Genomic DNA, 22331 nt, shown 5'->3' on the forward strand with positions numbered 1-22331 from the left:
TTACTTTTCTAGGAAATCTTAAGTTCTGTTACTTTTTTATTCTTCATTTTGTTAACAACAGCGTAGACACTTAAAAAAAAAACATGCATCGTATCTTTCTCTAAGAGCTTGCCCTATTGAGCGGCACAGACAATTTCCCCTGAAGTGACAGATGATGTACGAACATGGTGGTTATTGTTGTCACTGTTTTAAGCGCAAGAGTAACAGACCGAAATTCAATCGCAAAAATTCGATTTAGATCAACGCATGAGCGTTCGATTTAGATCGAAGTTTAGAATCAACGCATGAGCGAAAGAAAGTATTTTCCGTAATCATCTAGCTCTAAAGTATTTTATAGCGCAATAATAATTTTAAAAAATTGTGGAAATGTTCATTCATATGTTCCGTTTATTCTCACTTCACTTCGTATTCTCCGGTTTACATTGAAATATATTCATTCAGTTGATTAAATATCTCGATTTCTTTTCTTTTCTTTTTTTTTTTTTTTTCAGTAATTAGTTTACTCACTTTGCATATATTGGCAGGAAGAACTGGCATTTTAAGTTAAAAAGGAATGAGTGGAATTTTCACTCTTGCTGTATTAATTGTTTCATTTAAAAACAGATTATTTCTATTTATGTATTTCTACTTAAGTATCAGTTTTTCATTCTGACCATCACCAACAGGACTACTACTAAAATGTGCTGGAAACCACGACCGACCGAGTTTTCAATACAGTGGAGTTGGTGGGTGTACAATAGACTATCATGCAAGGTTAATCCTCACATTATATGTCGTTTCCAAGGACGCTCCAGGAGACAAGGTGGCTCAGTGGTAAAGTGTTCACCTCTGGTAAAAAATCAATTTGCCTATAATCTTGAAGTATTTGATCCCGGTTTCTCTGATCATGATGCGATTATTTTAAAAATCACTTTAAACAATACCACTGTTCTTAAGTCTAAAGTATACACAGTTACAAAGAGAATTTTCTCCAGTCATAATATGGAATATCTAAATTTCTTGCTTTCTCACGAGTCTTGGAATGGCATATACAATATGTCTAACACTGAATATAAGTTTAAATACTTCTTTGAAACTTTCTTACATTACTTCAATATGGCGTTTCCAAAAGTTACTCGTAAAATCCGGACGTCGTCCACTAAATCGTGGTTAACTAAAGGCATTAAAATTTCTAAAAGTAACCTATTTAGATATAATAGATTACTCAAAATAAATACATCACTTCCTCACAGCTTTCGAAATTATATTTTTAAGTACAGGAAAATATACAGAAGAGTAATTAAAACAGCTAAATTACTATCAAATAGCTCCACAATACTTAATTCTACTAATAAAGCTAAAACTATGTGGAAAATCCTAAATGGTAGAACAAACAACAAAAAGTGCGACTTTGAGTATGTTAAAGTTGGGGATGAAATTATTAAAGAACCTAAGCGGATTGCAGATGTCTTCAATGATTATTTTCTAGATAGTGTACCATTACCTGACCCCATACAAGCGAGTTATGACGACTCGATGAAATTGCAAATGCATTCACATACCATCTTTTTAATTCCAGCAACAGTAGAGGAGTTACGGAAAATATTGAGTAAGATGTCTAATTCGGGATCTTCAGGTTTTGATGAAGTTCCAGTGACTGTTATTAAATTTTGTTTTCCTTTCATTGTAAATCATCTCTGTTATTTAGTTAACCTATCTCTTGAGAAAGGATGTTTTCCATCAGTGTTAAAAGTGGCAAAAGTAATTCCTCTCCATAAAAAGGGGAGTATGCATGATGTAAGAAATTATCGCCCAGTCTCCATTCTTTCCACGTTTTCAAAAATTTTTGAATATGTGATGAAGTCACGACTCTGCAATTTTTTGAAGTCATGTAACTTACTATCACCATCACAACATGGCTTCCAAAATAAGAAAAGTATTGAAACAGCCTTGTTTGATTACATGTCCAATATAGCTCTTGAATTAAAAAACAGTAAATATGTTGTTGGCCTATTCATCGACTTATCCAAAGCTTTTGATACAATTGATCATGCTATTCTTTTAAGCAAGTTGTATGCTTATGGTATTAGAGGAGTAGCTCACAACTGGTTTCTCTCTTATTTATCCAGTAGGCAACAAGCGGTACAAATATCAAAATTAACTGCAGATGGGTTTCAAACAACTTGTTCGTCTTTATCAACTGTAGTCAGAGGTGTTCCTCAAGGTTCCATTTTGGGTCCTATTCTCTTCTTGATATATATAAATGACTTGTTAGAATTTATGCATCCAGCGAAATGTATTCTATATGCTGATGACATCAGTATGATAATATCAGGAAAATCAATAGAAGAAGTTGAGAGGAAATCTGACATTTTTACGGACAAATTAGTAAAATGGATAACAGCGAATAGGTTAATTATAAATCATGATAAATCGATCCTCTTACATTTTCATTTTCCAGGAAAACCGCGTATATCACCTAGAATAAAAATATCTTCTAACTTACTCCAATATTCTTGCATAACAAAGCTTTTAGGTGTAATCATAAGTGATGATCTTTCATGGTCTGCTCATATCTCCACTTTAAACAAGAAACTAAGTAGCGTGTGTTTTGCCTTATACAAACTTCAAGGTACTGTATCGAGAGAAGCACTTCTTAGCTTTTACTACGCCAAGTTTAATTCATTAATTAACTTCGGCATAATACACTGGGGATCTGCTGAAAATAGTTTAAGCACTTTCCGATTGCAAAAGAAAGCGATTAGAATAATTTTTGGGTTACCCACAAAATCGTCATGTAAAAAGGTTTTCATAGAAGCAAAAATTTTAACACTCCCCAGCTTATACATCTATAAATCTATTCTTTTTACTGTGAAAAACAAGCATCTTTTTATCTTTAATAAAAATGTTCATAGCCATAATACAAGACAAGGTAGTGACATATTTGTGATGCATCAAAAATATGCTAATATAAGCAAAACCGTGTACATGAATTGTGTCAGATTGTATAATAAACTTCCTCTGTACTTGAAAAATATGACCAATGTTTCCATTCTTGGTAAGACTTTATATAATCTACTCACTGAGAAGTGCTATTATACAATTAAAGAATATTTAAATGACTCATTAACCGAAGAGTTGGAAACAGATACTTACCCGTGAGTACATGCCTGGTGTGGTAGAAACAGTTACCTAATTATGTGCTTTTGTATTTTTAGAAAGATTGCATGATGTATACTTCTGGTACTTGATAATATTGTATGTTTTTTTTTCTTTCTGACAACTGTAATGCTTACATGAGAATTTCTCATGCTTTGTAAGCTAATGAAACAGGCAAATAAATGAAATGAAATGAAATTTGCAACGATAATATGTATGTGTTGTTAAGGATAGGGTGACCATAAAATTTCAGCTAAAAACGGAACAGGTTCCCGCTTTACAAAAAAAAAAAAAGGGGGGGGTCAGTACGTAAATCAGTTCCTGTTTACCTTAGCAATACCTAATTGTCAGCGAGGTGCCAAGCTGCCAGCATCTCTCGCCATTCCCGTAAGAATTTTTTCGTTAAAAAAATCGCGTTTGGTGCCTTCCATTTCAATTCACGCAGAGCATGTACCATCACCATCTCAGATATTGTTGAAACTTTTTTATAGAAACTAGACGTGTTTTTAAGCGACCTTTTTTTTTTTTTTGTTTTGTTTTGTCGGAAAAAAGTTTCCCGCCAAGTAATGGGCCATCAAAGACGAGGAGTACAATTTATGCATTGTAGAAAACATGGAAAATGGTCAACTTCGGAGCCCCACTATTCAGCAATGGAGCCACGTAGAGTTATAATTCTTGTTGTGGTAAGTACATATTGCTATAAATAAACTGTATTTTATTATAGTTTGGTTTGTGCATGCGTTTTTTTTTTTTTTTTACATAAATTAACAAATGAACGTCAATTTATCTGAAAAGTCCAAGTTCGCAATTTTTTTTGAGCACTTCCGGTTCGAATTTGAAGATGCTGTTTTCACGGTTGGTAAGACCTAGTTACCCGCTTTCCGAAAAAAAAAAAGTGTTTCTTTTGTGTGCAACCGTTTTGTCGTAGAAAATCGAGAAATTATCAAATTTTCAAAAATCGTTATTTTCTCAAAAACACCATTTTTTAAAATTCTAAAATTTTGTCAGATGGTTCAACTTTACATGAATAATAAACATACTAAATATCATTCTCGACCAATGCTTCGTGAATTAACTACAGAATTTTTGAAGTTAGCGAAGTTTCGTTGATTTTGATGTCGCAGTTGGCAACACTGGAAACAATAAAAGTGCAACAATTTGATGATATTTGAGGTTCACATTCATTAAATAAAGATAAGAAACGTTTCTCTAAGTACCTTTCAATTTTTCTTTTATTAAAGAGGCGGTCTTACTTTCTGAAATATGCCCATTCCCCTTCTTTTCTTTTTAAAGCAGAGAGCCTCCGTTTTTTTTTTTTTTTTATTTATTTAATATTTATTTTTTTTTATTGCAGGCAACGGATAGACTCGATACGTCACTGGTCGTACGAGGGTCACCACCACGTCCAAGCAGACCATGGCAAATCGCAAATCGCAATTGCAATTTTCGAAGCACACCACTGCAAAAATTTTCAGTATATACAACGTAAATATTCCAGTGCAAGAAACTTCAAGTTACAAAAAAAAGGAATGTGAAACTTGTTCTTCATACGTGTGTGATTTAAACTCTGCTCTTCAATCAAAGTTGTCATAAATGACTAAGTTCGTCTTGTTACGCTTATATGCAACTCAACAACGAAATCAAGAATATTGAAACTCTTTCCGTCAATCACAAAACACATGACTGACAAAGCCCGAACAATCGTATGTGAGAAAGGTGTATACAGATGCGCAGATCTGTACAACGGCCATCCAGTAAATTCTGATTATCTTCAAACAGCCCTGAATTATTACCTTAGTAATAATTTGGAATGCTCCAGACAAAGTCCCAATAAGTGCGTTGTCATTACAGTGATTGAAAATGGACAAGAAGTTTAAAAAATCGAAACGTTTTATACGGGCTCCATCAAAGAAATTTACGGACTGTTTAAGCAGAACAATTCCAGCATAAAAATGAGTCACTCGAAATTTTATAGTATTCGACCAACGTGAATCAGTCCACAACCTGTGTGAGAGGTATATATATGTGTGTGTGTGTTTATTGTCTGAATTTTAAGTTAGCTGCTACTGTGTTGCAACAAATCAAAGGTACAGCCTGTATTGAAGCTGTTATGAGTGACCTACTTTCATTAGTAGTATGCTCCGCAGAAAATGACAGCTGTCTTCTTCAAAAATGTGGTGAATGTCCTGGAGTGGAAGGAGTAAGTGTGGAGTCTTTAATTACTAATTCTGATGAAAAAGAAAGTGTTACGTATAACATATGGGAAAACAATGATCTCATTTAAATAACTGTGCCACTTTTTGTTTTCGTATCAGTGGTCGAAGTGAGACGGTATGCGGTGGTATACCATACCGCCTCTGGTTTTTCAGTGATGAAGGCATACCGTCTCTGGTTTTTCAATGATTAAAACATACCGTCACTGGAAAGTAGATGCTAAATACCTTTAATAAATCCATTTTTATGCATAGTAATTGACGAATAGCTTTGCACCTAAAAAGATTTCATTTCTTTTGTAGAAATAATTTCTAAACTGACAACACCAACATCTTTTTCCTACCTTTTGTTTTTAAAATGAAATGTCTTCAAAGAAGTTAGTCTTGTTTATATTTTGATGTGCCATATTCAATAGTTTCTTTTTTATGTATGTGTGTGTGTGTGTCTTCTTGCCTTAATACATATAAATGCCATGTTTTGAGCATGGGCGGATTTAGAGGTTGTCTGCTGTGGGGAGGACCTTCAGGGGTTTGCAATACCTTGGTGGGAGGACCGAGACTTTTTCCACAGGAATTTGTTAATATCCTCTTTCGGTTTTTCAGCGTTTTCGTGCATAATTCTCTATAATACAACATAAGAGGATTTTTTTTTTTTTTATTTTCTCAGAAAGTTGTTGGCGGGGGATCAAAGTCTCCCTCCCGTTACTACAGACAACCTCTCCAATGGTTTTCAATCATTATGTAAATAGAAATGCACTCTTTTAGGCAACATACCCTCACTGCATTTTAACATTTAGATAGCCTGTATGTCGAGTCAAAATCGTAATAAAACATACCGCCCTAGTCATCTTCCCTGTGTTTGTAAATGTAGAAACACTCCAAGATTTTTTTTTCCGGAGAGTATCCGAGTTTCCGTCAAGTGCAATGGAAAAAGTAGCATTGCAAATTTCGCTCGCTATCAAGTCGGACAGGGTGGTGTTATAACTTCCTCGAAACTGTTACATGTAACAGCGCACTATTCATTCACTAATTAGAGGATTCCCAGCCAATGTCAGAATTTTTTGTTTTTCACTTTTCGAATAAGCTGATATTGATAGCAGAAATGGAACGGAGTTAAAATACGGGACATTTCCCTGTCCCGACTAAATTTACGGGAACGCGGGACACGGGCTCAAAAACGGGACCCGTATGGCAGGCTTAAGCGTAAAATAAATAGTTTTATTGTTGAAGTATTCATTTCCGATCCTTCTGCGTTTAATTTGGGAATTTCCCGAGCAGTTCTTTCACGGCGTGTACATCAAAACTTCCACTAGTACGGAAATTTGAACTCAGCACTTGAAATAGTAAGCGTTACATAGTCTTCGGAACCCCAAGCATTAAGCTTCTTAAATTTAACAAGAATTTTTACGCTATTGCTGATTTTGATTCTACAGAATGCTTATTTTAAGAGTAGCAACAAATGATTGACTTAAACTGTTATTGTTGGAAAACCAAATTTTAGTTGAAGAACCTTGTGTTTTACATCAAAGGTGAGAAATAATACTAATAGTTTTACTAATGTATTTACATTATGTACTATTAGTACTGGCACCTATGACCTTAAACCCGTCAAACGTATGAGTGATAATGTTCCTCGGTGTCGCGAAGTCGACGAGCATACTATTCACGGAAAATATTCTCTAAAGTACAAAATTGTTTTTTTTACTAAGGTAAGTTTATATATATATATATATATATATATATATATATATATATATATATATAATTCATTCAGTGCATTCAGAACTTTATAAAGGTCTTATGTTGGATGTTGTATACCTTAACGTGAAAGCCTCTAATCCACCCAAGGAAAGTCTAAAATGTGATAAAAATCACTTACAATGTGATCACCTTAGTTGTATCAATAATATACTAACAAATTGGTCAAAAACCCAGGTGTGTTTTAAAGTGGCTTTTTTCAGGTGGGTCCAACCCGAAAAAAACCACCGAGTTTTTTCGAGCTGGGCCCACTTGAGCAAACCCTGTCCCTACGACGGTATTGGTGAGGGAGGAAGGGGGTAAAGAATGTGTCAACGCGGCGTAACCTTAGGCAAAAACAGACACACAGTATTAAAACTGGACAAGAATCTGTGAGTGTAGTGCAAGTACAAACTCCAGGTATTACTCTCGTTGTTTTTTTTTTTTTTTTCAAAAACTGAAATCGAACAAACAAAAAAAAAAAAAAAAAAAAAGGAAAGAATGAGAAAGTGTGTGACCGGTAACTGGTGTTCAACGAAGTAACCTTTGGCTTTCGGAAAATGGCGAAGTTTTCATGCATCCCCTAAAATTGAGCTTTTGCAATTCAAAGTGTAGATTTAAGAAGTTTACAAAAAGGAACTTTTGTTACATCCATATATGATAACCAGTGGTGGGTAGCAGAAATATTATCAATAAATCATAAATTACGTGAAGTTGAAGTACTGTTCATGCTTCCTCATGGACCTTCAACAGGGTACAGGTTTCCAGAAGAGCATAAGAGAAGTGAGAATAAGTGTTTTGTGATTATCGACAACGTGCCTACGAGTTGTGAGCGCACCAACATCTATCGGAGCATCTGCATGGTTACATGCTATTAGAAAAGACACTAAGCAAAAAAATTATTGCTTCAGTGTGAAAAAAACCAAAATCAGTGAAACTGTTATCGAAGACTATTTTAAATAAGTAAACTTAAAATGTGCATGTTTCATAACTAGAGACCGGATGTTTAGGCACTAAAAACTTGTAAAATAGGCACTAAAATGTAACTCGAAATAATGAAGATAAATACTCAATACCATTAAAAATATGTTCAGGTCATAGATAAAGTTCAAAGAATATAGAAACATAGCTGTTTGTTAATATCTTCTTTTATTGTACATACAAAAACGAAGCTTGTTATGCATTCATACATACTGGGTGAACCTAAAAGATCTGCACATACTTCGGGAGGTGATTCGTGATATCAAAAGAAGACCTGTTGCATGATGCATATCAAAAGAAGGTAGAAAGTCCTGTTGCATGTTGAGGAATTCCGCGTCGTGTACGAGTGACAGGGGTGCCATCTTAAAATTGAAATTCGAATCCTGACAATTGGGACGAGACATAAAAGTGTGCACATACCTCCGGAGGTGTTTCCTGACATTCAAGAGGACTTTTTGTTTTCTTTACATGTCACGAATCATCTGTCGAAGTATGTGTACGATTTTTGATTCCAAGTTGGCACCTCCGTCACTTGTACACGACGAGGAATTCGATAACATGCAACAGGACTTTTTGTCTTCTTTTCATGTCACGAATCACCTCCCAACGTACGTGCACACCTATCTGTTCCGTTCCAATTGTCAAGATTTGATTTTCGATTCCAAGTTGGCACCACTGTCACTCGTACACGACACAGAATTCGACAAAATATAAGAGGACTTTTTGCCTTCTTTTGATGTCATTAATCACCTCCCAAAGTATATGCACATCTTTGAAGTTCACCCTATATATACACTGTAACGTAGCACGTGCTTGTATTTACAAACACTTATTATACGTATATATGCGTCTTTATTTATGTTGTATAAATTATATATTTTCCCAATGAAGGCTTATTTTAAAGAAAATGCATAAAATAGGCAACATTAGGCACTAAAGCAATTATTTAAGCAGTAAAGGTCGAAATAGGCAAAATAAAATTGGCTTAAATCGAAACTATAACCCCCCACATAAATTTTGAAACGTTATTTTTGATCATATCTTTAATATTAAAGAATAGGCATTTTGCCTAACATCCGGTCTCTATTCATAACCGTAATTTCCATCTCAGATTACTTCGATTTACGGAAACGGAGGAGGAGTGGGGAGGCTCACTTTACTATTTCAGAGAGCCTTTTTGATCAAAATAATAAAAAGCAGTCAAGAAAAACGTTTGTTCTTTATTTAATGAATGTGAACCTCAAACATCATCAACTTGTTGCACTTTTATTGTTCCCAGTGCTGCCAACTGCGACATCAAAATTAACGAAACTTTCCTAACTTCAAAAAGCTGTAGTTAATTCATGAAGCATTCGTCGAGAATGATATTTTGTATGTTTATTATTCGTGTAAAGTTTAACCATCTGTCAAAATTTCAGAATTTTAAAAAATAGTGTTTTCCAGAAAATGGCGATTTTTGAAAATTTGACTTTTTTTTTTTTTTTTTTGCGACAAAATGGTTACACTCAGAAGAGATACATTTTTTTTTTTCGGAAAGCGGTTAACTAGGTCTTACCAACCGTTAAAACAGAATTTTAAAATTCGAACCGGAAGTGCTCCCAAAAAAATCGCGAACTTCGACTTTTCAGATAAATTGACGTTCATTTGTTAATTTTTGTACAAAAAGATATAAAATACAGTTTATTTATATCAATATGTACATACCACAATAAGAATTAAAACTCTACGTGGCTCCATTGCTGAATAGTGGGGCTCCGACATTGACCATTTTCCATGTTTCCTACAATGTATGTACTCCTCATCTTTGATGACCCATTACTTGGCGGGAAAAATTTTTTCGACAAAACAAAAAAATTTGGGTCTCTTAAAAATATGTCTATTTAAAAAAAAGTTTCAACAATATCTGAGATGGTGATGGCACAATTTTATTTTATTTATTTATTTTTTTTTTCTGGCTGAGTTGAAATGGAAGGCAAGTTTAAATTTCTACCTACACACAATTTACTAATAATGATTATACTTTTAGGAACGTAAGAATAAATATGAAAATTGGCTAAAAGATAGCTAGAAGTGAAAAGAATGTGAGGATTGCTACTGATTCTAAATTAGCAACCCTGAACTTCTAGATCTATCTTTGTTCTTATCAGCGCCCTGATATCAGAGCTCTCCCTTATCTCTCTCATAGTAATTCGATACTTATGAAAAAAGAAAGACACGTTGAAGTTTGTTCAACAAACATGCAACTGCAAAAACCCCTGCTGCCTTTCGAGCCAATATGCAAACTATAGATCATTTTTAATGCAGAGAATTTCAACTGATTTCTTGCCTCTTTGTTATTATTAATTGTTAATACCTTTACAAGGAGTAAAGGTACAGGGTTTTAATATTTATTCATTTCACTTGCATAAAATGGGACAAATACTATTTTTTGGGACACGCCTCTAAAATGGGACTGTCCCAGTCAAAACGGGACGTATGGTCGCCCTAATTAAGGACAATGGTCCAGTACGTATGATACCCTTTTACTGACAGACAAACCTGTACATTTATACTGTTAAATGTTGTGGCTATACTTGTACATTTAGGCTGTTAAAGTATAATAAGTAAAGACGCCATCAAGGTTAGGTGTATCTTTGAAATATACGAAAGAGAAATGATAAATATTAAGGAGATACAAAGTTTTAAAGGAATAAAAATAGTTAATTTCTTGCAGTTATTTGTCGAAGTCAATTTATTGACACATTGAATAGTGCACAATATTAAAAATAGTAATAGCTATAACATCTAATTAACGAACCTGGACCATGTAGCTGAAATGTGGTTATAGGTTCCTGGTTCGATTCCAGGCCATGTGAGGTTTTTTGGATTTCGTCCATTTTCTCCCACATTCTTATTTCAGCAATTCTTCCATAATCGTTCACTTTCATTAATCATCCGTCTCCTTCAGCCTACAAGACATAACCGTGGAAAGTTAAACAAGGAATTTAATCTCATTTTCCTATCTCACCTCCACGAGAGTTGGAAGCAAATATCATCGGCTCCTAGGTATTTTTACTTCGAAAATGGATACTAATTTGTAATTATACCTTCAAAACAGAGATTATTCGATGAAGTAAGACGTTAAAGATCAATAATGATCTTAATTTTTGTGGTACGATTCAGTAGATGAGCTAAGTATTATATTCAATTTCACTACTATTTCTTTGACTTAATTACCGTGGAAAAGAAATGAAAAATAATAGACACGAAGGAATAATAGGGCTAAACTATGAAAAATAATTACATTTAAGTTCAAGACGGTCATCATTTCAAATATATGAAAAAATGAAATGAAATCTTTGAGTTTTACGTCCCACGTTTATGCCGTTAGGCTAAAGGAGACAGTGATGATGAGTAATGAATGAAAATGGTGGAATGAAGAAAGTGGGAGGAAACGGGAAAACCCCGAGAAAACCCACAAACACGGTGTTTGTCCACCACAAAGTTTACTTGGCGGGAGCTGGGATCGAACCCGAGACCCCAAACATCAGAGGTGAACGCTCTACCACTGAGCCACCGCGGCCCCATTTCAAATACAACATGACTGTGAAAAAGAAATCAGCATTGAAATATTCAAACATGTGAAGCTCCCCTTAAATATATTTTTGTTCATTTATTTAGTAACTACATCGCTATATGATAATCCTTACTTTCGAAAACTGTTACCTTGTTTTCTTTTGGAATTACACTTGGCATTATCTCACTTTCTTAAAAAAGAAAAAAAAAAACTCCAAACACAAGTTAATAATTAACTTATATTTTAATTGCTACATCTAAGCCTTGTCGGATAATGGAAAAAATATGAAATAAAAGTACGCACTATAAATCGATTTCCCAACAAGCTAATTAGCACAACTAGGAGGGAGGGGTCAGAGATCATTCGTTTCACTATTGGTTTTGTTGTTACACTTGCAACTCCTCAGCCTTTGTTCGTCTAACATTTCAGAATGGTTATTTTCCAGAATCGTATCTATATGAGACATGTTCTAGAGCTGTATATGAGATCCAAATCACATGTGCTCTCACCCAGGATTCAGCTTGTGAGAGGCCGCGGTGGCTCAGTAGTTGAGTGCTCATCTCTGGAGTACAGAGTCCTGGGTTCAATCCCAGCTCGCGCCAAATTGGGCTTTGTGGTGGACAAATACTATATGCGCAGGTTTTCTTGGGTTCTTCTATTGGCTTCCATCTTCATTCTACCATTATTATCTATGTCATTATCACCGTCTCGCTTAACCTCGGTGCATAATTCGAGGGCATTAAACTACTATAAAAAAAGTCTGTCTTTGTTTATGGGAGAACAATGTTCAAAGATGTTATTCCGAACATAAAAATGCATAAAAACCTTTAATAGACTTACAAATTACTTTCAATACTTACTACGAATTCATCTTGTTAGTGTACTAACTAAACTCAAGAATGAAAAATATTGGTCCACTACGCTGGAATGGTAGACATGGAAGCCAAATTCACCTCTTCATCTCGATTCATAAAAGAGCTGTAAAGAAACATGTAGACGTTAATGACATTTTAAAGATCCAAACACGGTTTCAAATTCAATAAAAACAAGGGGAGATTACGCTGGAATTTAAATAACTTGGAAATGACAGCTCACTTGACGAACGTGATACAGTGTACTGCATCACCGATTTAAGCATCGATTACTAATTTGTTATTCGCCTGATATTTGAGACATACTTTTACTTTGGTACTTGATCTAGTTGCTGCACTGAATGAACAATGAACAACTAAACATACTACATTATCAAGCGCACTTCAGCTTACTGAAATGAAGTAAAACATATTACCAAATAACACTTAGTAAATATTAATAATAATAATAAAAATATAAGCAGTCTTTTAGAACAGTATTGTATGTTACGTTACAAAGCAATGTTTGCTATTAGAAGGAATTTATTGTAAAATCAAATACTGATACCACATGATAACCATGCAACCTCTTAAGAGAAAAACTGATATTGAGGTCTACCCTCCTTAAGGTTTCCTTTATGACACTAGTTAGGTTAGAGTACACAGTATGATTAATGAAATATACATATTGAACTGGTAGATATAACTAAATGATATAGAACTAATTAAACACAGTTCCCACTAAACATAAAATAGTGCACAACTACACAATATTAAAATTCTACTTATGCGCATAATTTCTAGCACTTCACAGATTTAAGCAAACTGAGAATTCTAGCACACCACCAAAGTCAATAGGTTCAGACACGGGCGCCGATCCTTGGGGAGTTGAGGAAGCCCGAGTCCCTAGAAAGGTTTCCTGGGTCCCATAGAATCTCAATCTATTTGCCAGGATATATCACAAAGATACACAGATACCTGAACGGACTTTCGAAGTTATACAGAAATAGGCGCCATTGGGACCAGTTACTTTTTTTTTTCAGGCAAACAAACAGAAGAGATACGAGACTTGCATTTCCAAATATCCCTTCTGTCGGAATGTCCCTTATTTTGGATACGTGGTACTTCTTTGATATAACAGGGTGGGAGAGGGAATATTACAAACACTGTACGTTGGTGATTTCGGAAGTAGAGGATGTACATACCGACTGTATTTCAAGGATGCACAGACAGAAAACAAAATGAAACAAAAAAGAGAGAAAGATGAGTATATTTCTGTAGATTTCCGACGCTAAATAATGATGTGACTTGTTTACTATTTCGGTAATGTACCAAACCAACTTCTGCATTTATCAACCATCCCTAAGCCCTTTGCATACTATAAGCTAGGTCCTATGGTTGTTTTAATGTTTTCTCTTCTATTCTAATATTTATTTCCTGCAAGGTAAAAAATTACTTCTTTTATTAAGGTGATCTGGTACCCCTAGCAACCTTAAAAGTTAGCCCATTTAAAAAGCATAGCAAAGTTTTTCACTATTTTCTTCTTTATTATTAAAGTTACAAACGTCAAAATTTGAAGAAACCTAGAGAAGACACATATCTATGTTCTGCCTGTTTTAGATTTAAAAAAAAAAAAAAAACAATAAAGAAGATTCAATGTTTGACTTTAAAAACTTTGCAACGCAGCTGTAATCCTTCCACTGAAATTTTGAGCTGGTGCCTGCTTTTGTTAAAATGTTTATTGACTCCTGTGTGAACCTCTCTGTCCGCGTCTAGCGGTCTTCTTTCTGTTCGTCTTTCGGATCGTGGTTGCTTGAAATGTGAATGTCGGCGGATAATCACTTTGTGAGTGACAGCAGGATGGATAGCAGGATAAATATCGCACCAACTTTTGGCTTAGAAGCATACGACAAGAGAAAACAGAAGCGCTGTTGTGTTTCATATTTCCATGTTTATTTCTTGCGTTTCTATGTAGCTTTATTTCTGTACAGTATTTGAATGTTGAATGAAGGATGATAAATTGAACGGTTGTTAGATAGGTAGACAGATAGACGTAATATATATATATATATATATATATATATATATATATATATATATATATATATATATAGAGAGAGAGAGAGAGAGAGAGAGAGAGAGAGAGAGAGGCATATAAATGCAGAAAAAATATTTTCCAAAAATGATTACATATTTAAAAATATAAATAGCTAGAAAAGATGTATAGGACCTAACATATCAAACTGAAAAGTATGAACATTAGTAAAGAAATACAAACAGTGGCGTACTTCAAGAGGTGTTGGTACAGGTTGTAATCCCTCCCATTGAGTCTTTCATATACAATTGAAATGGGAAGATTTTAGCTCTCCTCTTGGATCAATAACAATCTTCCTGTGTGGAGAAGGGACTTACATATACGTGCAGTCACAAAAGAAAGTATTCTTCAGTTGAAAGATTTCTTTTCCTAATAACTCAACAATAAATTAACCTATTAGAGTATCGACTTTGGCAAGCTGTCAAATTATAACTATTCTAAGGATAACAACAAAAAGATCCAAATTAATTCATTTGTTCCCGAGTTATTGGCAAAAGAAAATTTGTCAACTGTCAAATACTTCTTTTCCGTGTGTACCACGATACATCACAATGTTTAGAAAATGTAAATGGGTAGAGAATATGCACACCCAGGCAGAAGTCCCCATTTTCCCCTCAAGGTTACCATTCTTCTCATTTACTGTTCTCCCCCCAAATTTACCATTCTTTTTATGACAATTACTTATGTTAAAATATTACTCATGCTAAATTCTCCTTTATACTTACTGTTAGTGTGGTATAATTAAAATCTGATTGTTCCACTTTCAATAACAAATTATGCCCCTCCTCTAAAAAAATCATAGGCGCAACATAAGTCCTAAAACCTGACTGTGGGCAACCCTGTAATCCAGAGAAGGCTAGGAAATGAAGTTTCTTTGTTTAAAATCTTCCCCAACCCCATAAAGCACCCACTAACATCAACCAAAATTTCTTTACACATATCGCTGGGAGTAACAAAATATACTGCTTCCTTTGCGTTTGTGTAAAAAATCAGGGGCGTCGTTTAGGGGGGCAGGGAGGGGCATTTGCCCCCTTGAGTTTGAGATTTATACAGATTTTATCGATTGAATAGTAAAGTCAGTGAAAACGCGAAATTTTACTTATATCAAGGGGTCTTGCCCTCCCCCCCCCCCCCGAGCCAAATCTGAAATGACGCTACTGAAAAACCTGTATCACTCTTCTAAATGCTCTCCCTCTTGTGTTTAAAACAACTCACGAAATAAAATTCCAACGTACTTACTGATTAAATGAGAGACTCATATCAGATCCCCGATTGCAATACATACATTTCCAGTTTCCCAAAGGGAAGTATTGCGTCGCACACTACACCACACATCTTTTAGGTGAGGACTGTCAGTTTTATGCAAAGATTGAAGACTATAAACAAATGCATCGGGGAAATTAACAAAAACAGAGAGACGGACCAACGAGACTGATTTGGAATCTAAAGATGTGGGGGTGGGACATGTTTATACGAGACGGACAGTGTCAGAGGAAGAAGTCTACATCTGTTCTAGGAAACACAATACAAAGGGGATATTATTATTATTAATAATTATACTTAAACCCGACCAACGAATATTTCTGGCTACGCATATGTCTTCAAACAAAGTAGAAAACAGGAGGGCGCGGTGGCTCAGTGGTAGAACGTTCACCTCCGGCGCCTGGGGTCCGTGGTTCGATCCCAGCTCGCGCCGTGTGGACTTTGTGGTGAACAAACATCGTGCTCGTGGGTTTTCTGGGGGTTCTCCCACTTTCTTCATTCCACCAGTTCATTCATTTCTCATCATCACCGTCTTCTTTAACCTAACCAGCATATACGTGGGACGTAAAACTTAAAGATTTCATTTCATTTTTTCATAAATGGAAAACATGTGTATCTAATTTTATCCTGTAGGCATGGTATTGAGACTTGTAGGCGGACCCTGAGGGAAGAGTTGCTCGCCACCTCCAGTGGTACAAGCACCAGTTCTGCAAAAATTCATGTCTGTACATAATAAAACTAAAGTAACCCTAAGTAGCAGTGTTACAACTCACCGTTACCCCATCCCTCAGGAATCCGTCCCTGATCGAGACTTACACTGTCGTCTCGAGTCGAAAATATGCCATGTGGAAAGAAAGGATATGAAAAATGTCATCTTACAGTCTTTTGCGTCGATTTCCTTACAACTTCGGGGGAGGCCCGTCCTAGTGTGCTAATTGATGAGGGGGTGCCAGGGATTTCTCCTCTGAGGAATCTTTATCCCCCTGCAAGAGAAAATTTTCATCCCAGACAGGGATAACTTTTCCCTTCTCTTACGTGTGTGATGGTTGGGTGCGTATATAAGTGAAATTCATCTGCCCTGGGAAAAATATTCAATTCGCACACTGAGCCGTCCAGTCATCCAATTTTTATATAATGTAGTGAAGAATACTTTTTTGCGAAATAAAGTAGTGGTGTTTATTTTGCGAAATAAAGTACTGAGGAATATACTTACATAGTCCTCAACAGTCCTGTAACTACGGCGGGGGCTAGGGGCCCTGGTCCCTTCCTAATTTTTTTAGCCCCTCAAACCAGAATCCATCCGTGTGATATTGATACAAAGAGAGCTGGAATTGTTACGATTGCCCCCCTACCATATTTATGGCCCCCCAAACTTCAGTGGCTGGTTGCGGGCCTGGTCAACAAGGTTTTCACAGGTATTACATAATTTAAACAAATCTGTATAATGCAAAATAAATTTACTACTAAATCATACTCAATTTTAATAGATGCCAACATCATTTAGTTACAAGAACATAAAATGTTGCGTGAGCCGTTACCCAGCTTTATCAAACTTGGTTCTCTTCTGTTCGAACTCACAGTGAAAGTTTGTACAAGATATTTCACACGAATTTGATCGAGGGTATACTTATGCACATGATACAATCCCACAGTGTTCAGGCGCTTTGCGAAATTAATTTATTAGAAAATGCTAGTGAGAACATTACATGTATCTAAATTTTTTTCTTCTGTACTTCCAGGAAAAGGGAGATGCAGGCATTACACATGAGTATACGGTAATTTATAAAATATTGTATTGTCAGCGGACATATGTGCATAAAAAATTTAAAAAAGTTCTAGATTAGATAGTATAGAAGAGGCCATGTGGACAAGCAACAAAGAACGAAAGTGATTTTTTTAAAAATCAAGGCTCAGGAATTTTGTCCACATGCCATTTCACTTGATTATATTTCCCTAAAAAATTATTCATGTAAGTATCTTTCAATTATTTCTGAAGAGAGGGTTTTGACCTCGCTTTCAAAGGGTAATTTTGTCCTAGATTGATTCCAACAATAGTTCTTCTATAATCTTTCCCAAAGATCACAAACTGACATCTGTACTACGTTATTTTGTGGAAATGGTAAGCTGACAAGTGACAACTACCCTTCCAGGAATTCCCATAATGAAAACAAAGTGAAAAAGAGAGAGATGAGAAAAGAAGGTTTTGGTTGTAACGCTGTTTATGAGTCACCTGATTGGAACAATTTGGGCGAGGCAGAGAACTAAACTTGCCGGTCGATTCGGGCGGAATGGAAAAACTATTCCGTCGCAGGGAGTTCGGGTCTTACTGTTGATATGTTTTAGTTTTAAAAGTTAAAAATGGAAGTTTTCATTTTTTTTTTTTTTTTCAAAATCTAAAACAGGCAGGGCATAGATATGTCTCTCCCCTAGGTTTGTACAAATTTTGACGTTTGTAACTTTAATAATAAAGAAGAAAACAGTGAAAAACTTTGCTATGCTTTTTAAATAGCCTAACTTTCAAGGTTGCTAAGGGTACCAGATCACCTTAAAGACTCCAACACAATAATAGCATGACCAAAAAAATTTATTAGTGGCACTTTTCCAGAAAAGTTTGTCCGTGGGAGCAAAATCAAAACATCAGGGGACGATGAGACTAATGTTTCCCAGTAGACGAGAAATATTACAATTGTTGTTTCGTTTTCGAGGCAAAACATTTCTCGAGCTTCATGGGCAACACTAGTTCACCCAAGTCTTATATTACAAGTTCTGTTGTATTGTTATATAATTCATAATAAAAAGAACTATAAATTGATTGTAGGAACACAATGACGAGCATTAATAAATGTTTAAATGTCGTACGGGGTATTATTTAGCTTCTTCCCCAATCACTTGTTAGTAATTCTGACTCACTTAGTAGTAATTACCATTCGTTATTTGTAATTGTGATTATTATTAGCTAATTCAGTGTGGATGTATGGCATAAAAACTACAACACACCAGAAAAAAACAATCTGTGCTAGGTAGACGCTAAAATCCACTAATGATATCTAACCAAGTCAGGCAGGAATGCAGCTGGGGACCCAAAATGTAGCAAGTGGATGCGTCCGTAGGAGACAGGCGCGTCAGGGATGGTGAGTATAAGCGTAAACGAGGTCGACAACAGCTTACTATAAGTCGCAATACTGGCTCAGAGCCATCGATGGATTTGGGGAAGATACTAAAAGCCATCTGTAGTACGCAAGTTACCACAGAATATATTTTAGCACTACTCGAGGAGACGGTTCTACCAAATTTTTACGATTTCTTACATCTTCAGGTTACGTTGGAGCTTCCAAAATACTGGTAACATTTTTACCTTCAAAACGGTTTTACTGCTTGAAAAATTTTGACAGATTTGTTTTCAATATGTTGTGTACTGACAGAAATTACTTCTATTCACACTCGCATTCCTTCACGAAAAATGTTTCAAATTGGAGTTTACTTATAAATTTTCTATTTGGTATAGCCGTCTGCCCGAATAAATCTTATATCTCAATAACAAATATGGTTCGTAACGGTGATTTCTAGATAAAATTAAGAAGAAAATCATGGTGTAAATTTTATACATAAATCTACAGAACAAAACTACATGAGACGTGGATATCTTTCCGAACATCGATACAACACAGAATTCTTCGATAATCCAGAAGAGACGAAAATTTGACATAAAACTACGAGGCCACAGGAGAAAATGTTATTTCTCATCAACGCCATCTCCTTAAGCCTGGCCGGCACAACCAAAGAACGTAAAACTGAAAGATTTCATTTCACACTGTCTATTCCGAGAAGAGGTGCCCGTTAACAAACTCCGAAAGGAAAAAAACTTCTGTATCCAGGTACTTTTTCTAGCAGCAAGCCACCCTTCAAAAAAATCTTGTGGATGAACTTTACATTACACGTGCCACCTGTACATGAAAAAGCAGGATCCCTTTAAAAGGGTACAGTAGAGTACAGTAGGCTAGGGAAGGGTTGAGTTAGGTTAGGATTAAGAATGTTTGACCAGTTTGTTAAAATTAATGGAGTGTAGTTTCTCGTCTCTGCGTAAGGATACCAAATGCAGTGAGGATTATAAAGTTAATCTCATCTTTTCTAATGAAAAAATACCGCGTTAAACGTGCTTGTTATTTTCGCAACGACTCGATTAAAACATTGTAACATAGCTCTATGTATTGAACGATCTAGTTTTTGTCAATACAATAGTAAAAATTGAAATGTGTGAACCATAACCAAAATGTCTTGTTTTTCGTACCGGTATTCCATAAAAAAAAAAAAAAAAAAAAAAAAAGGCCTATGTTTAGCAGAAGGGGTCCAGCTGTTTTCTCTAAAAAATGATACAATTTTGGTAATTTCTGTTCACATTCGGTTAGTTATTGTAGGGTTGGTTAGTTTAAGTTAGGTTAGGCTATTTAGGTTAGTTTAGGTTATGTTATATTAGTGTAGGGATCTCGCATAATTTTCCAAAAAATGATAGAATTTCGCTTATTTCTACTAATATTACGTTAGTTTAGGTTAGTTCAGGTTAGCTTACGTTAGTTTATGTTAGGTTAGGTTAGATTTGGCTACATTATGTTACGTCTAAGTACTTGCATCATTCATTTCTCCTGTAAATTTTGTGTTTTTACGATCTTCTGGACCCCTTGTACTAAACATACTCCAAAAAAAAAAAAAAGTAATCTACAGACCTGGCAACGCTGAGAGTAGGGACCACCACTATCTGTTTACACAGACACGATTTTTCTACTTGTCAATCTAACAACAGACCTGCGACCAAGAAATCCGGAAATGAAATGAATAAGAAGTGTAGACAACTATGTCATCTGCTATAAAGCATGATATCTCAATCTACGAACATATCGTATCTCTTTCGTAGAAGCAATGGCACCAGTCCAACACCAAATTTGACAATATCAAAAATGAACTAGCACCTTTGAATGGCTTCCGTATCGGTCCCGGAGCGAAAGCTAGCCCCAGCAAAGGAACAGGTGTCACATTACTAATGATGAGAATGCTATGTAAATCGTTACCGGTGAATTTTTACCGTTACAAGACACATTTTCACTTAGCAATATTGAAACGAAAATCGTCCGGAGGAAATATTAGAGATAACAGCGCATCGCTTTAAAATTAAAACAGCTTATTAGCACGCTGGTATATCAACCATAGGGTAATTTATTTCCCCACACATCGATAAAACGAAATACGTACAGCACCGGACAATTTATCTAAGCGTTACAATAGCAAACATACGAATATGAACAAACTAATCATTCTGTGTATATACAATTACATGCTTCATTTATTCTGTAACTTCATGAAAAAAGGGAAATAAAAAGATTAAAGCGACCCTATCGTTAAAACCCAAATAGCTCACTTAATTTAGTCAGACCATCTTATATATCAGTGTCTGCTACGTGACTCTTCAGCTGTCGTGGATATCACAGTTGATAAGTTGCTTCAACACTATATAATATCCGTTGTCGTCATCTTTTTAAAACGTACCTGAAATAGTTCTAAAATTTTCTGACACCTCTTGCGTCCGCACTATGTGGAAGATAATACTTTTAAAACAATTGATTAATATGTTTTTATTTTCTATAACAACATTACAGGTACACCTACAAGTGATGGCAGACGGACAAATCACAACATGTACTATGTAAATCATATTGGCATCTATTACCATTAAATTTACTGTCACAGTCTAAATAAATTGAGCAATAACTTATAATTTGTTTCTAAAAGTATAACTAAAACTTACCAAAATACAAACAAACTTATAACCATTACAATTTTACAATATAAATAAATATTGAGGTATTTTTCAGAAATTTGGCAACATCCAATTTTAATTCATTCTTTACCGAATTGACATTTAGTTTCTAACTATAGAGCATGGTGAATCACATGAATGAAGTTAGGTGCCTCATTTCGCAACAGTCTGCATTAACACAATCCAAAGTTGCGTTTTAGTTTCCGATAATCGATATAACAAATATAATTCCTAATATACATATTTTGAAATTCGCTATGGATCTAAAAATATACATAGGTTGATAAGGAATGAGAGCCTAATGCAATAGTTTTCTTCTGTCAGCGTAACTCAAAACTTGCGATAATCCATCCTTCGGATATATCACAAACACAACCTCCAGGAGCATTAATTTTTGTATCAGCTTCGCTAAAACTGTCGAGTGTAACGTAATGCAAAATATAACACCTATGTCTATTAGGCTAGTTTTAGACGGAAGCATTTATCGTAGCATTTCTCGCAGCAGATGTGCTTCCAAAAATTTCATATAATATTCTATGGCATCAAAAGTATATCGTGCTTTAAAACGGTAGCATTTTGATAAGCATCTGTCGTGAGGTAGCAAACAAATCACTGGAGAAGAACGCAATTATGGCTCCGAAATTAAGCGTGAGGTAGCTAAAGCTATAGTAATTGTAACAACAGTTCT

General features: G+C 35.2%; 1 protein-coding gene across 2 annotated transcripts in view; it reads right to left on the reverse strand.

Moving 5' to 3' along the window:
* Nucleotides 1–21730, reverse strand: part of ICA69 (islet cell autoantigen 1-like protein) — a 93766-nt gene extending 72036 nt beyond the window's left edge. The window contains exons 1-2 of one of the 2 annotated variants that reach the window (XM_081746312.1): nt 21632–21730; nt 12486–12603 (exon numbers count right to left, since the gene is read on the reverse strand). In XM_081746312.1, coding sequence (XP_081602438.1) covers nt 12486–12496 — 11 coding nt within the window. In that variant the 5' untranslated portion in view covers nt 12497–12603; nt 21632–21730. Of the gene's footprint in view, nt 1–12485; nt 12604–21372; nt 21532–21631 lie in introns of those variants that run through there. The other variant, XM_081746311.1, reaches the window with a different exon arrangement.
* Between the last annotated feature and the right edge of the window lie 601 nt (nt 21731–22331).

The sequence above is a fragment of the Thermobia domestica genome, chromosome 18 (genome assembly GCF_964235325.1).
Source record: "Thermobia domestica chromosome 18, izTheDome1.hap1.1, whole genome shotgun sequence".
Taxonomy (NCBI): domain Eukaryota; kingdom Metazoa; phylum Arthropoda; class Insecta; order Zygentoma; family Lepismatidae; genus Thermobia; species Thermobia domestica.